Source organism: Nelumbo nucifera, chromosome 3 (genome assembly GCF_055504915.1).
Source record: "Nelumbo nucifera cultivar China Antique chromosome 3, China Antique-T2T, whole genome shotgun sequence".
Lineage (NCBI taxonomy): Eukaryota > Viridiplantae > Streptophyta > Magnoliopsida > Proteales > Nelumbonaceae > Nelumbo > Nelumbo nucifera.
In genome coordinates this window covers 60,045,974-60,071,455 of record NC_142651.1, presented here as the reverse complement: position 1 = coordinate 60,071,455, position 25,482 = coordinate 60,045,974, and the positions used below count along the sequence as shown (strand labels likewise).

At 38.6% G+C, this 25,482-nt stretch overlaps 1 protein-coding gene across 8 annotated transcripts in view; it reads right to left on the bottom strand.

Moving 5' to 3' along the window:
• Positions 1–25,482, bottom strand: part of LOC104602181 (putative serine/threonine-protein kinase PBL26) — a 53,189-nt gene that overhangs the window by 21,905 nt on the left and 5,802 nt on the right. For 6 of the 8 annotated variants that reach the window (XR_016083910.1, XR_016083911.1, XM_010265783.3 and 3 more), the window contains exons 2-4: positions 12,217–12,416; positions 11,915–12,104; positions 11,309–11,700 (exon numbers count right to left, since the gene is read on the bottom strand). Coding sequence is in view for 6 of the 8 variants with exons in the window: in XM_010265783.3 (XP_010264085.1) it covers positions 11,309–11,700; positions 11,915–12,104; positions 12,217–12,416 (782 nt within the window). In the remaining 2 variants the exon portion in view is untranslated. The remainder of the gene's footprint in view (positions 1–11,308; positions 11,701–11,914; positions 12,105–12,216; positions 12,417–25,482) is intronic. The other 2 variants (XM_010265780.2, XM_010265782.3) reach the window with 1 other exon arrangement.

The window sequence follows — 25,482 nt, the reverse complement described above, 5'->3', positions numbered from 1 at the left end:
GAACCCAGGATTAGTGTAAATTTCATGTTTCTTGACACTGCCAAAGATGTGTGGGACCATGCAAAGAAATTGTATTCGGGTCAGGACAATACAACCAGAGTGTATCAGCTGTATCGGGAGTACTTTAATCTGCAACAGGGCAATCAGAGTCTTGAGGAGTACTATGCCAGTATGAGAAACATACGTAATGAGTTGAATGTCTATCACCCTCTCACTTTTGATGTCAAAATTCAGTAACAACAGAGAGAACAACTTGATGCAACTCGACTTTTGGTGGGACTGAAATCTGAATACGAACCAGTACGGGTTCAGATACTAGGTGGATCAGCTCTCCCTTCTTTAGAAGAGGTATTTGCTCGATTCCGGAGGACTTCTACTGGATCTACTGAGAACTCTAATATCTTAGATAGATCTGCCTTTGTTGTGTCGAGAGGCCGTGGTGCTAGAGGTGGAGCTCGGGGAGCTCAGTCTGGCCGTAGTGGTAGTAGTGGTCCGGTGTATGGCCGAATGGTGGGCCTACTTATAATCATGGTGGTGGCCGTACTGGGGTAGAGATTCAGGGGGAGTCCGTGGTAGAGGATGTGGCTCAGGCCCGAGGAGGTGTACTCATTGTGGTATGGATGGACATACCATTAACTATTGTTATGATCTACATGGTGACAGATTGTGGTGTTGGTAATGTTGACCTAGACCCTGTATCCCTCTCCTCAGTTTTGTATGTTCCTAAATTGCCTTTTAATCTTATGTCTGTTAGTAAGCTGACCAAATCACTTAACTGCTCCATTACTTTTTATCCTTCTATGTGTGTTTTTCAGGATCTCAAGACGGGGATGAAAATTGGTGGAGGGCATGAAGCTGGTGGACTGTATTACCTTGACGGTGGTGGAAGAACTTCAACAGCTCTCTAGTCATCCCTTTCTCCTCTCCAGTGGCACTGCCGATTTGGTCATCCGTCGCTAAAAGTTTTGAAGTCTTTGGTTCCGTCTTTGAGTCAACTTTCTGTTTTGGATTGTGAGTCGTGTCAGTTTGGGAAACACCATCGTGTTCCCTTTAGTTCTAGGGTTGATAACTGTGTGTTGAGTCCTTTTTCTTTGATTCACTCCGATGTTTGGGGTCCTTATAAAGTGATGTCATATAATGGATATAGATATTTTGTCATTTTTGTAGATGACTTTTCAATGATGACATGGCTCTATCTAATGAAAGAAAGAAGTGAATTGTTTACCATTTTTCAGAAATTTTATGCTGAGATTCGTAATCAATTTGGTATTCACATTAAAGTTTTTCGTTCTGATAATGGTCGTGAATATTTATCCTCATCATTTCAAGAATACCTGGACCAACACGGCATTATACATCAAATCTCATGTACCTACACCCCACAACAAAATGGGGTGGCTGAGAGAAAGAACCGCCATCTCTTGGAAATAGCACGATCCCTCGTGCATCACATGAATGTTACCAAACCCTTCTGGAGTGATGCAGTGCTTACTTCTTGCTTTCTGATTAATCGGATGCCCACGTCCATCCTTGATGGTCATTCTCCATTTACGATCTTGTTTCCCGCCTTGTCTCCGTTTCCTCTTATGCTTAGGGTATTTGGGTGTGTCTGCTTCATCCATAATCTGGGTCCCGGGAATGATAAGTTCGATGCCCGTTCTCTCAAGTGCATATTTCTTGGCTATTCTCGGACCTAGAAAGGGTATAAGTGTTAGCATCCCAGTTCTTGACGGTCCTTTGTGTGTGTTGATGTCACCTTATTTGAGTCTACTCCGTTCTTTTTGGGGTCCGGTGATGCTTTTTCCTCCTCGTCACCTCCTCCTCTTCTACTTCCCGTTGCTGACCTTCTTCCCCTTGTTCCAGCCGTGACCAAATCCTTGCCTCCAGTGCCACCACCTGTTGACCGCCCACCTATCCGTCAAGTGTATACACATCGCCCACGCGTACCAACTACTACTCCTCCGGCTACATCACCGTCGACAAATCCGGCTCCAAACCCGAACCCTGCATCTGAACTTGATCTCCCCATTGCCTTGTGGAAAGGTAAACGTACTTGCACCCTTCATCCTATTTCTAATTATGTTTCACTTACTCACTTTTCTGCCTCCCGTTGCCAGTTTGTCACCTTGTTATCATCAGTTTTTGTCCCTAAAGATGTCCAGGAAGCCCTTGCCTCTCCAGGGTGGTGCCGTGCGATGGAAGAAGAACTTCCATCCCTTCATCATAATCATACTTGGGACCTCACCGTTCTTCCTCCTGAGAAGCAAGCTGTTGGTTGTAAATGGGTTTATACAGTTAAGTATCTGCCTGATGGTAGTGTTGAACGCCTGAAAGCACGATTGGTTGCAAAAGGGTACTCCCAAACCTATGTATGGTATTGACTACATAGAGACCTTCTCACCAGTTGCTAAGATAGGGTCAGTTCGTGTTGTGATCTCTCTTGCAGCTATGTATGATTGGCCGCTATATCAGCTTGATATCAAGAATGCCTTTTTGCATGGTGACTTACTCGAGGAGGTCTACATGGAGCAACCTCCAGGGTTTGTTGCTCAGGGGGAGGATGGTAAGGTGTGCAGACTAAGGAAGGCTATATATGGGCTTAAACAGTCTCCTCGAGCATGGTTTGGTAGGTTCAGTGAGGTGGTAAAGAAGTTTGGTATGAAACAGTGCCAAGTTGATCATTCAGTATTCAGTCATGACTCTTCGGGAGGAAAAATACTGTTGGTGGTGTATGTAGATGATATTGTTATTACCGGGAATGATAACATGGGTATTGACAGGCTGAAAACTTATCTACAGGATCATTTTCAGACAAAGGATCTTGGTAAACTGAAATATTTATTGGGGATAGAGGTAGCAAGATCTAAGTATGGTATTAATCTGTGCTAGAGGAAATATGTGCTTGATTTGTTGGAAGAAATAGGCTTGTTGGGTGCTAAACCAACTGAAACACCTATGGACACAAATACTAGGCTAAGCAGTGATATGGGTGAAGTGTTTGAAGACCCCGACAGATACCGATGACTTGTAGGTAAACTGAACTACCTAACCATTACTAGGCCAGACATCTCATTTGCGGTTAGTGTGGTAAGTCAGTTCATGCAGAAACCTTTGATTCCTCATTAGAATGCAGTTCTGAGAATTGTGAGGTATTTAAAAGGGGCTCCGGGTCGCGGTTTGATATACAAAAGTGGCAAAAACCTTGAACTAGAAGGGTATTCTGATTCTGATTGGGCCGGTTCTATGTTTGATAGGCGGTCTACCACAGGCTATTGCACTTTCCTAGGGGTAACCTGGTGACATGGAAAAGTAAGAAGCAGACAGTCGTGGCAAGTAGTGCAGAAGCAGAATATAGGGCTATGGCGCATACTGCTTGTGAAATAGTGTGGCTAAGGAACCTTCTACAGGAAGTAGGGTACAACATCAATACTCCAATGAAGCTCTATTGTGACAATCAGGCTGCAGTTCATATTTCTTCTAATCCGGTGTTTCATGAAAGAACCAAGCACATTGAATGGAGAGCTACACTGCATACGTTAATACAGGAAACCAATGGGCAGACTTATTTACAAAAGGCTTGAGTCGGGGAAGAGTGGACTACATATGTAACAAGCTGGAATTATATGATATATACTCACCAGCTTGAGGGGGAGTGTTAGCGTAGGGGTATTTCTGTCTTTATACTTATATTAAGGTTGCTGATCTGTAATATTATGTTAGAACCAGTGCTCCTTACTTAAATAAGGGCACATATGTCTTTTCCATTATTTTAATAATAAAAGCACATGTTTGGCCGAATGGGAGTTAGGTTTTTTGACTTCTAGTTCAAACCAGACTTTCTCCTTTTCTCTCTCTCTCTTTCTTCCACCTTTCTACGTGACTGATCTCAGACAAATAGAACTCCAAGGCAGGCCGAATCATAACAAGAACAAGATATTAGTATATGGCTATAGTCCTCACCATGTGACCTGCAAAGAATACACCAAGAAAGTGAGAGACAGAGAAAAGGTCTTCTCTTTTGTAGAATGTCTAAGGTGTTTATTTTCCCATAATACACTTCCCAGCAAAAAGCCATAACCTTAGGGGGGGACAGGCCTGCACCAAATTTCCTTAAAAGGGCAAGGCCGGTTGGGGGTAGACTGAGTAATAGATTTAAAGAAAGAAGCGCATGAAAAGGATCCATTCCGCCGGGGTGTCCAAATCCGATTATCAGGTTCAGAAGGGTCCAAACATACTGTATCAAGTAGACTTCGCAGATTTGTGAGAGACAATTTCCTCTTCCCTTAAACCTCTATGAAACCCAAAGTCCCAATTTGGTGTTAATGGATTATTCATAACATAAAAAAACTTTGACACAACATGCTTTTTATACCTTGAAACAGAGAACAAAGAAGAGAAGAGGTCCTTCAATGGATCCTCTCCAACCCAAGTATCCTCCCAAATTAGGACTGAGTTACCATTGCAAACATCATACCTGACAAAACTAAGAAACTAAGGAAGAATGCCATGAATAGCTTTCCAAGGTGTTGCCAAGGTTGCCCGCCGTGATACTCTAGCATCCCATCCATTTTCTAAGCAGCCATGAATACTACCCACCACCTCATGCCAAAGTCTCTCTCTCTCCACTGGTCACCTCCACAGCCACTTCCCCAGTAGTGCTTTATTTTTTTTAATCAAATTCCCTAACCCCAATCCCCCTTCCTCTTTATTATGGCATACCACCTCCTATTTTATCAAGTGATCCTTCTTACTTTCCCCCGACTCCCAAAGAAAATTTCTCATCAACTTCTCTAGCTTCTTAGCTTCCCTAGGTGGTATCCTAAACACAGACAAGAAATAGGTTGGTAAGTTAGCAAGCGTGGCTCTTATCAACGTGATTCTACCCCCCAAGGATATATAGTTTTTCCTCCACGATGTTAACTTCTTTTGGAACCTCTCTACCACTGGACACCAAAAGCTACTCTCCCTAGGGTTTGCCCCTAGAGGAAGCCCCAAGTAGGTCATAGGCCAGGGCGAGATAGAACATCCTAAGTTTCTTGCTATAACCTCCACCTCCCTATCCTCCAAGTTAACACCAGCTACACAACTCTTTTCAAAGTTGACACTCAAATTTGACACTCAAATTTGACAATCTCTCAAAACTTCTAACCAGATCCTTGAGATTTCACACTTTCTCAATATCACCCCCATCACAGAAAATCAGAATATCATCTGCAAATTGGAGATGGGTGACCGGAATACCATCCCTACCTATTCTCCACCCTTTAATCACATCTTCTCTATCAGCCTTTGAGATCATTCTACTAAGCACCTCTGCTATTAGAGTGAAGAGGAAAGGTGATAGAGGGTCCCCTTGCCTGATACCTCTACAGGTTGGGAAGAAGACCTTCACCACTCCATTAACCAAGACAGAGTAATGGCAGGAACTAATACATCCAAAAATCCAACTACACCACTTATTCCCAAATCCACAATTTCTCAATACTTGTACCAAAAAATGGCAGTCCACCAAATCATAGGCCTTTTCTAGATCCAACTTACAAACAAAGCCTTTTCTTTTAGATCTTCTCATATCCTCCATGCACTCATTAGCAATTAGGATCTAATCTGCTATTTGTCTCCCTTGTACAAAGGTTCCTTGGGCTTGGCTTATTAAGGATGGGAGAACTACTTTAAGCCTCAAAGACAACACCTTAGCTGTTACAGGCCCGTGAATAGGATCTCGTTACGGGTCAGTCCACGGGGAAAACCTCCTGTTTTCCCTTGTTCCTCCCTTTTCTTGAGGAACCTATCTTGGCGCCTTAATGGTGATTCGTTCAAGAGATCACCAACTCTCCTCTACTCTGTCTTGACTGAGAATTTCGATGCCTCTATTGAATATCATTAGCTCCTTTAAATAGGAGATTACAAGAAGATAAGAATCCCACTTTTAGGAGGACTCCCTACTGATCTATACTACTGAATTTAGATAAGAACACTGAACAGATAAGACTCCCTACTAGATAAGATAGAACTGTATCTAGCTAGATAAGATGAGTACACTGAATTAGATAAGATGAAAACACTGAATTAGATAAGATGAGAACACCGAGTTAATCGCCCATTACAGTTGTTGTCTATTAAACTCTGAATTAATCGCCCATTACTGCTGCTATCCATCACTGCTACTGTTAGCGGCTGTAAAAGCATCCACAACATTACTCCCCTCTTGGACTAAGAGCTTGTCCTCAAGCTTGAATTCAGGATGGGTGTCTTGAAACACAATCAAAGGATTCCAAGATAGGAGGAATGATTTTGCCCTCCTGGATCGGGTTCCAATGAAGAGGGTTCATCCTCATCTTCCTCTTGTTCCGGCTGAGTAAAGTTCATCACAATTAAAACACTATCCCCTCGCCCTGCGTTCTGCCATCTCAGCCCTGGACAAGTGCTTAATAGGGGGTGCCACCACGCTGCTTCCCAAACTGGATGCCGATCTGGAATCGTGGCTCAGCTGTGGTTTCTGTTCCCGGCTGGCTGCAAAAGATGGGGCCATGCCGAGTGGTTTTGGAGGTGCCCATGCTGTTTGAGGCCTCCCCATACTGATACTTTCGCGGTTGAGTTGCAGCTTGTGTTCAAAAGCGCGAGCCAAATTCATAGCAGTAACCGGATTGGGGGGATTTTGCATCTCCACATCCACCCTCAAAGTTTCCACTAACCCTGCGGTGAACATGTCGACCTGCTGGTCTGGTCGTACCGATGATGCTCTTGCAAGGAGGGTCTGAAACTGATGCTGATATTCAGCCACCGTTCCCGTCTGTTTGAGGTTGATTAGTTCGCCTAATGGGTTGCTTGTTAATGGGGGCCCAAATTTGAGAAGGCAGTAGGATTTGAATTGGGTCCAACTGAGCCCGGGTTCCTCTTGCTCTAATCTATAAAACCAAAGCTGCGCCTCCTCCGTCATGTGGAATGCGGCTAAGCTTACCTTGTCTCTGTCCTCTGCCCGTTGGTTGCGGAAGAACTGCTCACATCTGTACAGCCATCCCAACGGATCTCCCGCGCCATTATAGGAAGGGAACTCCAGCCTGCTGTATTTGGGAACGATCGTGGCTCCCTGGGTGACGACCTGCCGCTCGCCGGACGATTCTGCCGTGTCTGGACGGCGGTCGTTTGTGGTTGCAGCCCCTTCTGGATTCCTCTCCTTGCTAGAAAAATAGAGTTCCATTATGCGCCTTAATTCTCGGACGCCTTCCTTGATCTCGCGCACCTCCGTGCTGTTTTCCACGAGCTTGAGCTCTAGTTCATGAACCCTAGTTGTCAACTGCTCAAGGTCACCCATGACGCCTTGCTCTGATACCAAATTGTTATAGGCCCACGAATAGGATCTCGTCACGGGTCGGTCCACGGGGAAAACCTCCTGTTTTCCCTTGTTCCTCCCTTTTCTTGAGGAACCTATCTTGGCGCCTTAATGGTGATTTGTTCAAGAGATCACCAACTTTCCTCTACTCTGTCTTGACTGAGAATTTCGATGCCTCTATTGAATATCATTAGCTCCTTTAAATAGGAGATTACAAGAAGATGAGAATCCCACTTTTAGGAGGACTCCCTACTGATCTATACTACTGAATTTAGATAAGAACACTGAACAGATAAGACTCCCTACTAGATAAGATAGAACTGTATCTAGCTAGATAAGATGAGTACACTGAATTAGATAAGATGAGAACACTAAGATGAGAACACTGAGTTAATCACCCATTACTGCTGCTGTCCATTAAACGCTGAATTAATCGCCCATTACTGCTGCTGTCCATCACTGCTGTTGTTAGCGGCTGTAAAAGCATCCACAACATTAGCCAAGATTTTATAAATGCTAGTTACCAAACTAACTGGCCTGAAATCCTTAGGTTGGATAGCATCTGATTTCTTAGGGACTAAGGCTAAAAAGGTGGCATTGAGTCCTGGACTTATTATATGATTCTCAATAAATTCCTCAACAGCATCACATAAATCCTCTTTCAAAATGTCCCAACAATCTTGGTAGAAATCCATAGTAAATCCATCCGGACCGGGCTCCTTAGATCTATCCATCATAAACACTGCCCTTCTGATCTCCTCTTCTTCAATTTTCCTTTCTAACCACCTTGCTTTTTCTCCATCTAATCTCGGCCATTCCAATCCTTCCAAAGGCATCCTCTCATTCAAAGTCCTACTAAAGATGGCTTTAAAATGATCTACAAAGGTCCTATCTATATCCTCTTGATTGGTAATTACCTGGCCTTCTAGCTCTACTCTAGCCACTAAGTTCTTCCTCCTACCATTTTCCAACTCATGAAAGAACCTAGTATTCCCATCCCCCTCCTTGATCCACTTGTGCCTTAACTTCTGCCTCCAGCAAATCTCTTCTCTGAGTCAAACCGCAAATGCCTTGGTTGATAACTTGGCAAAACAGGGGGTGGGTAGAGGTCAATTGTTTTGGGCAATTCTGTAATCTTCTTGTTGTTTTGGGGGAGAGTTAAGTAATTTTATCTCTCCCTGAAATCTTGTACATATTCTTGATTTCTTTTAATAAAATTGAATTCTGTTATTGATCAAAAAACAACTTTAATTTTACATTTCCCTAAGAACAACTTATAGGAAGTGAAGTAGGAAGAAGGCATACCACTCATGTGGTCATTAGCTACAAAATCAACAATCTAGGAGCTAGGAGAAGAGGCATGGCAAGCAAACATGGTACCTAATTTTGCAGAAGCACTAGAACGAGTGCTTGAACTAGCAAATGTAGTCTAAGGCTATGTTTGGTTTGAAGGAAATGGTAGGGAAAGGAAGGGAAAAGGTAGGGAAATCCATACAAGGTTTCTAAAGGTTTCCCTACCTTTCCTCTCATTTCCCTACTTTTTTCCATCAAACCAAACATAGCCTAAGTTGCAAAAGTCTGGCCATTACCCTAATCTCTTTGATAGCAAGAGAATACCCACCACCCCAATCCACAAAGCACTCCTCTTTTCTCTATGAATTGTTCCTGCCGCCGGAAACCACCAACCCAATATGAGATTCCAATTCCTTAGCTTTGAATTTTCCCAATCAAGAACCCACTCTGCATCCAATATGTTGTAAAACATAAACAAAAAAATCCTCTGACAAATCTCCTCACCCCCATCACCTTCTCCTTCCCCCACTCTAACATTGCCTAGGCTTCAACCTTTTTTCTTCCAACTCAACTCCCACAAATCTACCAATGAGACTTGCCTACAACACCTTCACCCTTTCACTCATCTTCTCAACCTCCCTAATGTCAACATGACATTGTTTCAGATTGCAAGCTATTCTAATATTCTCCACAAATTGGACTTCTTGTTTCTGTTATAGCCTTGGCAAGTTTTAATGGTGGGTGAACAAAATAAATGTCATACTAATTCATCTATGAAAAGAAAAAGAAAATTCTATTTATTGGATTCTCTAATTTTGACCACACATATAGGCCTATAAAGGAGTATCCACTGAAATGCCTAGGAAATTTTGGATGCCAACTGGTTTTTTGCAATCCAAGAAAAATAACAAGTTCTGCTTTCTGAAAACCTGAATACACATACCCAAGCAAACATCTAGTACCAGTTTGTTTACATAGTTGTGTCTTGAGGAATAGGATGGACCTATCTCACCCAGCAATAGGGGGTCGATCCAAGAAAAGATTGAAGAGATGACTTATTCCAATACCTGACCTAATTGAGCCCCAACACATTGATTCTACTTTTCTACTACACCCCTATACAAATGGGGAAGTTTATCTGCTGTAGTAACATAGTGATGTTACACTACTAATTTCTACATAGATACAGATGAGATGAAAATTGAGAGGTGCTGTTTAAGATCAATGCGAATTGCAATGAAACAGAAAGGATAGATAAAAATCAGAAGTTGTATTAATCAATCATAACGTGCATATAAATAACTTACAAAAAAAAACAAAAAAGCAAACCTTAACAGAAGATATGACAGAAGCCCACCTATAGTTTACTAGATCTTCTCTGTCAAATATGTAGTTGATCACTGTGAGATAAAGGATAAAAACAAAATCCCAGACAGGAATGAGTGTGTGTGTGTGTGTGTGTGTCTGTGAGAGAGAGAGAGAGAGAGAGAGAGTTCAAGGAATCTGAGTTGCATAAAATAGATGATGGAGGTCAATTGAGAAGGGTGAAGATTTTGAGTGGAGACAAAATTGATTCAAGTAAAAGGAAATTGATACTGAATAAAAGGAAAAGGAAAACAAATTGCTTGTGGGCGAGTAGGACATTGGACCTAAAGGTTGTACATAATATTGGTTCATTAGAGGCCATTAAGTCTATTTCTTTCATGTTTTCATTGTTCAAAAATACGAAAAAAAAGGAGAGAATGTTAAGGGGTCAGGAAGCAAAGAAAGGAGAGAGAAGAGGTTGATGTGGACAACTGCATATAGATAGAAAGAAGAGAGAGAGAGAGAGCTATTGGCTATCATGTTGTATGCTGTTCATCATATTAAGATGTCTTGACCTAAAGATTCCTATTTTTCTTTCCACAGAAGAAATGGAGAAAAGCATGAAATATTCACTTTCCCGGGAAAAAAAAAGGTTTCAACCATATGAATCCGGTTATACAGTGGGTGGGGAGGGAAGCTAATACTTTGGTTGATTCTTTAAGGGGTAATGAGGAATCAATTGTACTGGGCACACTTGTAAATTTTATGCTGCTTTTTCTTTCAGAGGAGGCTGCACGCCACACCTCCCTTGAGATGCTTGTAACAGTTGTTTATCCTTATTGATTTGAATGAAATTTGAATGAACTTTTATTTATCAAAAAAAAACTTTTGGAGGACCCAGATGACTTGACCACCCAAAATCCACCTTACTTGTAACAAAGATTTCTATGAAGAATGTCATTTGAGAAGATGAATTTGTGTTCCAAAACGGTAATTGAGTAACAGAATCCTATTCTGATATCCATGGACAATTAAACAACCAACCAATTAACTTTCATATTCTCAAAGGATATTATAAAGAAGTTAAATTCTATCTTTTGGCAGCAAAATGATCCAGATATTCTTTACTTGACCCAGAATATTTTAATCTTTTTCATTAAACAGGATATGTTTTCATCAAAATTACCCATTCAATATAACTAAAAATTCATGAACAGTGGATGTTCTTTTTATCATCTGTAAGACTTCATTGTAATTCCGATTCTGTCATTTCAACCTACACAGAGGGAACTCTAATACTCTATAAAGTGGCATTCAAGCAAACATTTCTTCTTCAATCAAAGGGAGTTGAAAAGAAAAGGGAAATCAAGAAGTTACCCAAGTAACTAGATTTTGCTCCTCATTCGACCTGGTTGTGTCTATGACTCTTCTCCCTGTAATTAGCTCCAACAAAACTACTCCAAAACTGTAAACATCCGACTTTGCAGTCAAATGACCAGTTCTTAGATACTCTGGGGCGCAGTACCCATATGTTCCCATCACCCTTGATGATACATGTTCCATATCCCCAACAGGTCCAAGCTTGGCAAGCCCAAAATCAGAGAGTTTTGGATTAAACTCTTCATCCAGTAAAATATTAGATGATTTCAAATCGCGATATATAACAGGAGGGTTGGCTTTGTCATGTAAATATTCCAGGCCTTTGGCAGCACCTGTAGCTATTTTCATTCTCGTATACCAACTTAACGGCCTTTGCTTTGGTGAAATAACTGCAAATTATATGTGAAATATCAGTTACAGACAAGACAACTATCAGGCTATCAGATGCTGCCCAGATAGCTGGGACCAACATGGCTTTTTAATTTCAAAGGAATAGAAACTTCAAATATCAAGAAATATCTGCTTACTTTCACAGGCATATATGTCAAGTTGTTTCAAACTGAACCAATATGCCAAAATGATTAGAATGAAATGAAAAAGTACCAAGAAGGTGGTCTTCCAGAGAACCCAATGGCATGTACTCATACACCAGAAGCCTCTGATCTCCATCAGAGCAGTATCCTACGAGATTTACAAGATTTTCATGGTGGAGGAGACTCAGCATTAAAACCTCAACAAGGAATTCTTTGTTCCCTTGTGATCCATTCCTATCCAATTGCTTCACAGCCACCAGCTGATCACAATGTCCCAAAGTCAGTGTACAGTTCTTTTAGCAGAAAAAGAACGGAAGAAAAGAAAAGAAAGGATAAGTCCTACAGTAAGCACCAAATAGATATATTATTTACCTGGCCATTCTCAAGCTTCCCCTTATAGACTCTTCCAAATCCACCTTGACCAAGGAAGCATTGCTGCCTGAAATTCTTTGTTGCTGTAGCTAATTCACGGAATGTAAATGACAGTGCCTCAATATTACCACTACCATCTTTGTGAGTGGCATCATTTTTTTCTATGGTTTCAACTGAAGCCTTTGGTTTTGGCTTCTCTGCTATATAAATGGAGGAAATAAGTATTTTTTTATCAGCAAAACAGAAAAGATTTCATTAAATGGTTAAAGAGAAAGGGGATACAAGAGGCTGTAAATGCCACTGGAAAAAAAAAAAATTACACACCCCGCCACCATGTTACAATTGTGTCCAATACATTTGCTGTTTGTGAACACCTTGTTTAGCCAAACCATCCACCAGACAATTAGCCGATCTTCTTAGGCCATGTTTGGGAGTGCTTATTGAATAAGTGCTTAAAAACAAGTGCTTATTCGAATAAGTACTTATTTACATTTGGCACCCAGATTTCATATTGGGCGTTTGGTGGTCCTTTTCTCCAATAAGCAATTGTGACTCTTTTGTCCTTCATTTTCTTTCAAATTTTCAAAATACCCAATACAAAGTGAATGAATAAATGTACTCTGATAGGAGTGCTTTTATAAATGTACTTTGAAAAAAGTGCTTTCATAAAATGTTTTATTTTGAGAAGACCTTTGGGTTGGGGATGTGCCTCTTATGGTTAAATTCCCGGACCTCTACTCCTTATCAAACCATAACAACAAACCTATTGCTAGGTTTGGTTTGCTTTCAGATTTGGGTATCTCTTGGGATTTTGGATTTAGAAGAGGGTTGAGGAAACAGGTTTTCTCAGAATTCTTTGAAAGAGGGGTGATAAATCCAGGCCTGAACTCTACCTTTATTGCCTTAATTCCAAAAAAGGTGGGAGCTTGTAACCCTAAAGAGTTTAGACCCATCAGTTTGGTAAATAGCCTCTATTAGATCATTGCTAAGGTGTTATCCAAAAGAATTAGAGAGGTGTTTCCCACAATCATATCCCCTAATCAAGGTGCTTTTGTGAAGAATAGACAAATTGTAGACCGAATCTTAATAGCAAATGAGAATGTGGAAGATTTTAAAAGAAGAGGGAAGAAAGGGCTGGTGTGCAAATTGGATCTGGAAAAGGCTTATGATTTGGTTGATTGGTCCTTGTTGCTAGAAGTATTAGAGTCCATTGGTTTTGGGCAAAGGTGGTGCAAGTGGATAAAAGGGTGTATCAGAACATGCCATTATTCTATACTGGTGAATGGCAGGGCGATAGATCATTTTCCAGCTACTAGGGGTATTAGGCAAGGGGACCCCCTCTCCCCCTTCCTTTTTACCCTAATTGCTGAAGTATTAGGGAAGCTTATTGAAAAAGCAAATTCTAGAGGCTTGGTAAGTGGTTGGAGAGTTGGGATGGACAGGGTTTCAGTCACTTATCTACAATTTGCGGATGACACAATTCTGTTTTGTGGTGGGGAGGAGATTAGGTGGGTTAGTAATTTAAAGTTGGTGATCAATGTGTTTGAACAAGTGACTAACCTCAAAGTAAACTTTGATAAGACTTGTGTGATTGGCATCAATATGAGTGTCAGAGAGGGGGAAGAAAGGGCTCAAGTTTTGGGTTGTGAGACTGCTCAATGGCCATTGAAATATCTGGGGCTTCCACTAGGGGATAACCCTACCAAGAGGAGCTTTTGAAACCCGGTGATTGACAAATTCACAAAAAGGTTAGCCTCTTGGAAGAAAAACTATCTATCTTTGGGTGGTAGGATAACTCTGATTAAGTCAACCTTGGCAAACCTTTCGGTTTACTTTCTGTTTGTGTTTAGAATTCCTGAGGGAGTATGTAGGATTTTGAAAAAATTAATGAGGGATTTCTTATGGGAACCAAGGGAGGAGAAAAGGGATCATAGAGTTAGGTGGGACTTGGTTACAAAAGCCAAAAGTGATGGTGGACTGGGTTTGGGTAACTTACAGAAGAAGAATGAAGCTCTTTTGGGGAAATGGTTATGGAGATTGAATAAAAGAAAGGGAGAGTTTGTGGGCTAAAATAATCCCAAGTATTCATGGGCAAGAGGTAGATGGTTGGGATACGGGGATCTCATCTAGGGCTACAAGGGCTTCTCCTTGGAAGTCTATTCATGCCATCCTTCCTTCTTTTCTTCCTTTTATCAGGTGTGACCTCTGTTCTAGTATGTCTATGAGATTCTGGGAACATATTTGGGTGGGTGACACTCCTTTGAAAGAGCAGTTCCCCTCTTTGTTTTCTCTCTCAAGGTTTTTAGAACTCAGTGATTCTGAATTGGATTCCATTTCTAACTTGCTTAAGATTCTGGAGGAGGTAGTTATTGACCCCTCCAGAGTGGACAGTAGGGTGTGGTCTCTTGTTCCGTCGGGTATTTTCTCTTGCTCTTCTTTTTTCAAAGAATTAACACAGTCCAATCCGGTCCTTGGTTCTCCTTTCCCAGTCTTAGAAGTTTGGGGTAGACCAATTACTCCTAGAGTAGGTGCTTTTTGCTAGGAAGCTATCCTAGAAAAGTATAACACTTGTGACCTACTTCAAAAGAAAAGGCCTAATTGGTGTTTATCCCTGCAGCGGTGCATTTTATGTAAGAAGAAGGGTGAGATTTGTTATCACTTGTTAGTTTCTTGCCCCTTTGTATCAGAAATCTGGTGTTGGTTTTTCTCTCTTTTTGGTTGCAGGTGGACCTTCCCTTCAAGTGTGCAGATCTTGTTTAGTACTACATCAGTGAGGGGTTTAAAAAAGAGAGGTAAAATCTTGTGGAGATGTGCTAGAGCAGTTGTATGCTGGACTGTGTGGGAGGAAAGAAATCAAAGAACTTTTCATGAGAAAGAAAAAAGTAGGGAAGCCGTCATTGAATTAATATATGTTAGGGTGGTTCACTGGGTCAAGTCTATGAAGATATTTGAAGGTTATTCAGCAGGAGACATCATTCGAAAATGGAAACAAGTGGCTTGGTCTGCTCCCTAGACTTCTTCCCCTAGTCCAGCTTGGACTCCTCCAGCTTCGGGATTCATTAAATTGAACTTTGATGGCAGCAATGAAGGAAACACAGGCCCTTCAGGTATAGGTGGAGTGTTTAGGGATGAAAAAGGTTGAATTACTGCCATGTTCTCAGCACCTATAGGCTGGGGGGATTCATTGAGAGCTGAAATTTTGGCAGCTCTGGAAGGGATCAAAAAAGCCCAGCAATTGAAAATCAGAAATCTGTTGGTGGAAGGAGACTCTAGGCTGACAGTAAGCTGGTTGCAGGAGGAAGATTCTAATCTGTGGAAGTTCTCAAATGAAAAAAAAAAAAAAAAGAAAATCAACCAGATTACTTGAAACATGCAAATTCAGGTTCAATGGAACAAGAGGTGTACCAATTCTCTAGCAGACTCTTTGGCCAAACAAGGGGTGGGAAGAGCAAATCTCTTTTGGGCTGTGTTGTAATCTGACCTTTAATGTTAGGGAGGGTTAAGTGCTTTTACCCCTCCCTTCATATTGTATTTTTCTATAATATTTTTTCTTAATAAAAGTTACTGTTATTGATTAAAAAAAAATGAATGCAAGTCTCTAGTGCTTTTGATCTCAACACTTGAGAGGGTCTACTTGGACCAATCTATAGCCGATAGTAGAGTTTGGTCCCCAACTCCCGATGGTGTATTTTCCTATGCATCTTTCTTCGGTTTGCTTACTCACACTGATCCTATGAGGGTGAACTTCCCAGTGAGAGAAATCCGGTGTAAACCGATCCCTCCAAAAGTACAAGCTTTCCGTTGGGAAGTGTTTCTAGGGAAGGTAAACACTTGTGGTGTGCTATAGAAAAGGAGGCCAAACAATTGCCTCTCTCCTCATGTGTGTCCTTTGTATGGATTGTGATGAAACCCTAACCCACTTACTTTTGTCCTGCTCTTTTGTTTCTGGTATTTGGAATGTTGTTTGATATCTCTTTGGATGCAGATGGGCTCCCCCACAAGATGTGGTAAGTCTTTTGAGCCCATCCTTCCTAAGACAACAGAGGAAAAGAGAAAAGTGCTTATGTAAGGCAGCAAAAGCAGCTACAGTATGGACTATATGGGAGGAAAAGAAACCTAAGAATTTTTCTGGAAAAAGTAAATCAAAGGAGGAAGTTATTGAAGCCATAAGAATCAAAACTGTACATTGGGTGAAGACCATGGAGCTATTCAAAAATTACTCCATGAATGAGATTCTAAGGTGGGCTGAAGTAGCACAAACAGATTCACCAAAGTAATTGTGAGTGTGGAATGGAAGCCACCGGCACTGAAGAAACTAAAACTTAACTTTGATGGGAGTTCCTTTGGCAACTCAGGAAAGGCGGGCATAGGGGGTGTGTTTAGAAATCATCTGGGTGTGGTGGTGGCACTCTTCTCAGGACCAATAGGTATTGGTGACTCAATACAGGCTGAATCTCTAGCCCTACTTCAAGTTCTAAAGATAGCTGAGCAGATAGGAATAACAAACTTAGAAATAGAAGGAGGCTCACTACTGGTCATTTCTTGGGCTAAAAACATCACATCAGTACCTTGGAAGCTCAAATATATCTTTAGAGAAATTGGCATACTTGCAAGGAGGATCAACTCTCAGTTTGGTTGGGTTAAACGGAATGCAAATGGGATGGCGGATACCCTAGCAAAACAAGGGGCAAATAGATCTTCATTGTACTGGGCAAAATTGTAGCTGATTGCAAGTGGTTGTAGATTAGATTAATGCTACTTTGCAACCCTTAACTATTGTAACTGATTTTCTCTATTATTAATTAAAAAAAAATTCTTGCTAATAAAAAAAAAGTACTTCCATAAAAATATTTTTGTAAAAGTGATTTTATAAAAAAACTTATGTAAAAGTGCTTCTATAAAAGTGCTTTCGTAAAAGTGCTTTCATAAAAGTGCTTTTGTAAAAGCACTTGCATAAAAGTGCTTTATAAAAGTACTTTTGTAAAAGTACTTCTGTAAAAGTTCTTTCAGAAAAGTACTTTTGTAAGTGTTTTCATAAAAAGTACTTTTATAAAAGTGCTTTTGTAAAAATACTTTCCTAAAAGTGTGGTCGTAAAAGTACTTTCCTAAAAGTGCTTTCGTGAAAGTACTTCTATAAAAATGCTTTCATAAAAGTACTTTTCATAAAATTACTTTTATAAAAGGGTATAATTGGTATTTTAAAAATTTACCAGGGACAATTACGGGAGAAAAAAATTGAATAAGTGCTTATTGTATGAGCACTTAAAAAAAGCTGAAAATTTGGGCTTAAAAAATAAGCCCTTATTTTTAAAATAAGCACTTATTTCGGGCTTATTTCCCAAACACTAATAAGTGCTTAATGGTGTGGTCTCCGCCCAAATAAGCACTCCCAAACATGGCCTTACTCATCTTATTTGAATGTTCATCTCTTTTGAGAACCACTTAAATCATCTAATTTCATTTCTGAATTGCCACACCACCCCCTTACCTCTACTCACCCACCCTATTACTATCTTTGAATCCCCTTCAATGCAAGGTTTAAAATGTCAATGTCAATGGAAATGTCGCTTACCAAAATATAGGACATATGTCGGAAATGTCGTGGGGAAATATTGTAAAAATTAGAGACATTGTGGAAATATTATGAAATATGTGGAAATATGCAAAGATATTTTGTAAAATGATAAAAGAAGCATGAATACATATTTCTAGACTATTATCTTATTCCCAACCATTATATAAAGCTAAGAAACTAAGAACAATAACAAATTAGTAAATGATGATTTACTGATTTATTATGCATTTTGATGTTTTTACAAGGTTATCTGATATTTTCTTTTCTTATTTTTAATTCTGATTTATTATTATAAAGTCTAATGTATTTATTTCACACTAGTAAATAGAAATACATTTATTCTGATGTTTTAAACATTAAAGAAAGTTATAATACATTATGTTTTATTATAAATTTAATAAACTGATTCTCCTTTTTGTAGGATTAAGATTATGATAAAGTCTGATTTCTTATAAAACTTAATGAATTTATTATGATTTTTAGTACTAAATTTATAATAAATTATGATTTAGTATAAAATTTATTAAATTTATTCTATATTAAATGTACAATATGATTTATTATAAAATTTAATAAACATTTTCTGATTTTAATAAATATTTTATTACTTGAAAAATATTTTATGCTTTATATTATAAAGTAATTAATTTATTCTTTTGTTTTTATATTTTGTTAATTCTTTTTTATAAATATTTTGTTTGAAATATTAAATGGAAATATTATTAATGTACATTAGTCGACATCTTGTCGAAATTAGTTGACATCCTGTCGACATTAGTCAACATCCTGTCGACATAATAGGAAAAACTGCAGTTTTTTTGGTTATTTGGACCGATTTGGTCGACATTTCCGAAATATAGGAAATGTCAACCGAAATAATGTAATTTTTATATTACCATCCATTTTCATGTCGGTGAGCCTCTACATTGACATATGTCGGGCGACATTAGTGACATTTGGCGACACTTGAAACCGTGCTTCAATGATCAGCCTTACAATTCCCATTTCCTTAGCTTTTCCTACCTGAAAACTTCTTCCAGAAGTTCTGCCTTTACTGAATTACCTTCTTCAATTGGACCCAAAAACAAAGCACAAATAGTTCCATCCTCATCCCTTATCACCCCCCCCCAATTCCTAAAGGTCCAAGGTCCAGGATTGCCCCAGCTGCTGCCATCAAAATTTAACTTCATCCACCCACCACTTAGGGGTGACCAAACCTCAAGGATTTTTTGTTTCCTAGAGGAAGAGTCAGCCATTGCCCCCCAGTTCCTGAAGAAATCCTCTACTGTAAAGTCCAAGGAGAGTTTCAGTGTCTTCACCCAATGTGAAACTCTTAACTGTTATAGACTCAATTAGTTTCTCCTTACTTCTCTCCTTCCCCCAAATATTCTAAAATTCCTCTCTTCCCGATCTGTCCAGACCAGTGCCACCCTTGTACATCTCCACAAAATTCTACCCCTTCTTTTTGTGCTCCTCAAAACAGGTGAGCAAAACAACCTATCAAAAACTGACAGGGGGCTCCACCTGCAACCAAAAAGAGAAGAAAACCATTCCCCAATACCAAGCACAAAAGGATAGGATATTAAGAGATGGTAAGCAGTCTCACCATTCAACTTGCACAAGGAACACCAACTAGGGGAGAAGACCCAATTTGGTCCTTTCTCTTGCAATAAATCACAAGTACTAATGCATCCATGAAAACTTCCCAGCAGAAAGCATTGACTTTAGGGGGGGATAGAGAGACACTATGCTTATTTTTTTATTGAAAAGTAAAAGAAAAAATTCCATTAAAAAAGAAAAGAAGGGGTTACAAGAGAAAGGTGATAAGACAATACCCAAAAGCAGAAACAGAACTCCCATAACAGCAGACAGCAAGAAAAATAACCTAACAGTATAAATCCAGAGATTAAAAAAAAAAAAAAAAAAAAAAAACCTATTGGGCTACAAGACCACACACAACCATCTGACACTGATGAAAAAAACAAGGGTTACAAGAGACACCGTACTTCTTTCACAAGAAAGGAACGAGAAGAGGATGTGGCTACAAGTGCATCAAGAAAATATTTGCATGAAAAAGAAAAAAGAAAGAACAGTGAGGCTACAAGACCACACACAACCATCCAGCACTAAACCATCCAAGAGGCTAAAGGTTATACACAGAGGAAATTTCAAACTCTCTAAAGTTCCTAGTTAAGCCCAAATTCCAATTCAGTCCAAGAGAGGAAGGGGCGAGACTGGAAGAATTCAGACAGGTCTTTCTTTAAAAATGGAAATATAAAACAGAAATTGAAATACATCTTTCAAGGGAGACTCCCCAATCCAGACATCTTCCCAAAACCTAATCCTACTAGCATGGTAACCCATGCAGTGCATGGGATTCAATAAAAATTTGGTATGAGTACATAAATCTACGATGCTGAAAAGCCATGATACTGGCCAATGACCCAGTAACTGAGATGGTCACTCAGCATCACTCCGATTACGGAGGCATGGGATCAAACCCGCATGGTTGCAGGCTCTCTGGAAGGTCGGTGGACCCTGCTCTATCCCCACCCCTTGATCCCCCAATACAGTAATTCATAACACCAAAAAAAAAAAAAAAAACATGACAGCAGAAGAGATTTGACCAATCAAACCCTCTCATCAAATTTTTCACGACTACCAACCAAAATGGAGCAGGTTAATCCAATATCATCCATGATCCTTGCCCATATTTTACGGGTTTAGAAGATCAATAGGATAGTTCCAAGCAAAGCAGCTAAAATACATGCTTGAAAATATAACACATTTCTTTATTCAATTTCAAAACCCAACCATGAAAGCAAAATCAAAATACAAAAATGCAGAATATAAGTGACAGAGACAAGTGCATATAAGATTTTAGGTAAACACAAAATCTAGGAGAAAGTAAAACCTTATTTTACCAAAAATAAATATAAAAGAAAAATATGCTACATAAGTTAAATTTTTAATTAAATAATTTATGTAAGGCTTTATCAACTGAGGAAATATCTTTATGAGCATTGCCACCAAGGTAGTTATCTCTATGGACATGCTTGTGTAGGCTAAAGGACGGCGACCAAGTGCGCAGGTTAGAGTGCCGCTGGCAACCAGGTGTGCAAGTTAGAGTGTCGTCATGTGTTCCCAACTCGTCCACTGCAACAAGAGCCCTCGCCCTCTGTGATCTCACCCTCGAGGGTTGTACCAGCACTGATGGCCTTCTCCATCCACGCCGGTGGCCGCAGAGCAGATTCGTCCATTACCGGAACGGACGGGAACCACCCCGTTCGGCCATAAATTACAATATTTCATTTAAAAATCCATTTTGATATTTAAATGAAATGTTCAACTTCTTCTGCATGACATTTCCAAGAAGAATTCAACCTTTCACCCGCTTCCAATGCTTTCACCTTTTACAGATATCTTCTACTTTCAATGGTGCTCCGTGGTTGGTTTACCTGAATTGGGCAGTTGGGGGTAATGTAGAGAGAAAGAATTAGAAAAGGGGGTCTCAGGAGAGGAAGAAAAGAAATCGGAGGAGTTGCCGACATGCAATGTTCACATCGTGAGGTTGGGGCATAGTTGTCAAGGCGACGCCTAGGCAACAAGGCGCCCTTTGAGGCTTGCCTCACCTAATCGCCTAACAGTTTTCTACTTCCTACTATAAAAAACTTTTTTATTCATTCTTTTTTGAGATTATAATTATAAAATAGACATTATTAAACTAAAATAATCATTTTATGTGTTTATATACTAATTCCTTTTTATCATTTTCTTATTTATTAGGGTTTAATCAACACAACATTGCTAAATGCTGTATTCAACCCTCAAAGACTTAAAAAACCTGAACCAATAAGTAAGGAAGAACTAAAAATTTTATCTAATCAGCACATTTTCCTCTTCCATATATTCTTCTTCTACTTCTTCTTCTTCTTCTTCTTCTTCTTCTACTACTACTACTACCAATACTTTTTATTTTCTTCTTTTCCTATAGCAAAAATAAGGGTTCAGCCCCTATATTTTTTTTATTTTCCTTCTTCCTTTTCTTCTCATGAATATGTTGGTTTTCTATACTTTAATATGAAATTTATACTTTTCTTATGAAAATCATGAATAATTATTAAAAAAATATGGTTATGGTACCTAGGGAACTACCCTAGGGTCTATGTTTTTAACATAAAAAATCCATCGCCTAGGCGGCGACTAGGTGCCCCCCAATTGCCTAGCCTCGCCTTGGCGCCTTGAAAACTATGGGTTGGGGACAACAATAGCTGGACTAGAGGAAGAGGAGATTTTGAATTAGGTTAAATGAGGAAGAGATTAAGGGCAAAAGGGACATTTCATCATTTCTGTTGCAATTTAACGGTGATGACAATTGCCAAAAATAGTAGAAATGGTTTAAGACAATAGTTAAACAATAAGGGTACAGTTTGTTAATTAACTAAATACTAGGGAAAGTTTAAGAAATTTTCCCTTTTTTTATTTTATCAACAAATTTGTAGTATCACTTTTTTTAAATGAAATGTAAATGGATATCAAATTATATGATTTAATTATAAAACTAAAATTTTCTTACTTTTTTGTTATTTTATTATTAAACATGTATTAATTTGTATTAACTTTTTTAAAATAAAAACTTATATTAATAAAATCATTTTTATTAATTCACATTATTTTTTATCTACAATTTTTATTACATTATTAAATTAACTAGTTAACAAATTTATTAATTAGTTAACTAATTAAATAAGCTTTAGTAATTTAGTTAACTAATTATATAATTATCTTATTATTTAATTAATATTTTTAATTATAAAATCATTTTCTATGTTAACTAAATTTGTTAAGTTAATTAATTTAATTAAGAAAAATAATAATTTCTTACTTTAATTAATAAAAGTTAACTAAACAAAAGTAACTGATTAAATACCCTGTCCATGTTAGGCATACACAAAGTAAACTAATAACTAATTAATTAATCTTAGTTAATTAATTTAATTTAATTAAGGTAGTGAAGTTAATTAGTTAAGGTAATGACTTTAAGTAAGTCAGTGAAATAAACTGAGTTAAAACTTAGTTACTTTTTTAAGTTAACTAATTGAAGAATTATATAATAATGACTTAATTATGTTATCGTTAATTCACTAAGTAGTTTATACATTTTTTTTATGAATACTAAGTAGTTTATACATTAAAAATAGTCAAAAGGATCACTTGTATGGTGATTGGGTTGACAGTCATTTGTCTTTAAAAGGGTAAATATTAACCTGACATAGAAAAAATGAATAGAACTACAAATGGTTGTATTAATTAGTTGAGTTGACCCTCATGTTAGTTGCTAAACCAAACCTTACTAAGTAGGGCCCTATTTTTATGGGAAAGTGGAAAGAATAGAGGAGAGTTGGAGATAATCAAGAGTTTATAGTATAAATCAGAGTGTAAATATGGGTGGGGCTCTAGTGAAGGGAGAGGATAAATAGGAATTAGAGATAATTTAGGAGAGAATAATAATCTGGTTTTTTGGAGATACAGTTGGAGAGAGTAAAAGGAAATTGGACTATCTATTGGTTCTTTGTAAAAATGACATGGAATAAAAAATAAAAAATTCAAATAAAAGGAGAAAAAAGCAGACACTTCCTTGTTTTAGTATATATGGATATAGATATAGATTACCAGAGGCCAAGTCATACTTTATATGAGTAAGAAACAAAAGGAGAAAATAAGTAGGCCCACAATAAGAATTGTAGAATGCAATATCACTTTGTAGAATGATTGGTGTAGGTTTGCTAATTTCTCAGCTGACCTCAATACATCCTTGATACCTAAAAAGCAGGAATATTAATTTCTTTGAAAATGGTTGTAGTTCTCATTATTTAAGAAATTGCATACAAGGAGGTCTTCTCCACATAACAAACTAATTAAAAGAAGCAAACTTATAAAATGAGGGTGTTATTCCAACAAAACACACACTTGAAGGAGCTTATGTCATTTTAAGTTCTTCACATACTCAGTTACTCACTTAAATGTTTGTTTTGATCATAATTCAAAAAAAAAAAAACCTTGAGTAGAATTAGGGTTTCCCTATTCAGGGTGTATAAGTATACACTATGTTTACTAACCCCTTAATTATATTCCTTAGAGGAAATACCCTTTGATTTTGATTTTATATGAAAGTTACTTTGTAAGGGTTAAACCCAATAGCAGGTATAAACAGTCCCATCAGCTTGGATTCTTAGTGGGTTATACCCATGAGCAGGCCCCATAATTGGTAGATAGGTCATAGAACCCATACACCATTGGGTACTTATGTATTTTAAACTTACACATCTTAATAGTGAGTCCCGTTAATCGGTAAAAAGTGGGACCCACTATATTGATTTGGTAGTAGGGGTGGCAATGAGCCGAGCTTTTCATGAGCTGCTCGAGCTCGGCTCAGCTCAGTTTCAACCGAGCTTCAAGCCGAGCTCGAGCCCAATTCACTGCTCGATTATGAAACGAGCCGAGCTTGAGCCTACTAGAGCTCGGCTCATGAGGCTCGCAAGCCGGCTCGAATATAGATATATATATAATAAATTATATAAAATAATATATATAATAAAAATATTATAATTTTTCTTAATTTTTTAAAAAATATTTTAAAGTGGGCATGGCCCACTTTAATGTTTTAACAATGGGCCCCACAAATAAATGGGACCCACTATACTAATCTGATAGTGGATGTGACCCACTTTGATTAACAATGGGCCCCGCTGATGGGTGGGACCCACTATGATAACTTGCAAGTGGGTGTGGCCCACCTTAATGTTTTAAACTTGAATATTTTAATAGTCAATGGGGCCACTATGATGACTTGTTAGTGGGTATGGCCCACTTTGACATTTTATACTTGAATATTTTAACAGAGGGCCCCATTGACAGGTGGGACCCACTAGGTTGATTTGATAGTGGTCATGGCCCACTTTGACATTTTATACTTGAATATTTTAACAGTGGGCCCGCTGACAGGTGGGACCCACACCCACTAGGTTGATTTGATAGTGGGTGTGGCCCACTTTAATGTTTTAAACTTAAATATTTTAACAGCCCTGCTGACAAGTGGGACCCACTATGCTAATTATGAGCTCAAATATTTAAACAATGGGCCCCACTAATATATATTGTTTAAATAGTGAGCATGGCCCACTTTAAACTTAAATGTTCTAACAGTGGGCCCCACTATACTAATTTGATAGTGGGACCCACTAATTCATGATAATTCACAACTGTCAATGATGGGGGTCAGATTATATATATATATATATATATATATATATATATATATAACTGAGGTGGATAAGATTATATTTTATTATAACTGAGTCTTCACTATTTTAGTTTTTATTCAGGTGGTAGTGTAACTTATCCTCTCAAGGTGGATAAGATCCACATCATATGACAGTGGGTCCCTCTGTAACAGTTAGCAGCAAACTGAAAACAGTGGGTCCCAAAATTTGTCAGTAACAAGTGGCAACATGTGCTGTTACAGGTAGTAGCAATCAGCACATCTGTCACCTATTCAGGTGGGTAAGATCCACTGACAGTGGGTCCCAGAGGTTTGCCATTTACAAGTGGCAATATAGACTGCAACAGTAATACATTTGTCCCCTTTTTAAGTGGATAAGATCCACTGACAGTGGGACTCAAAGATTTGT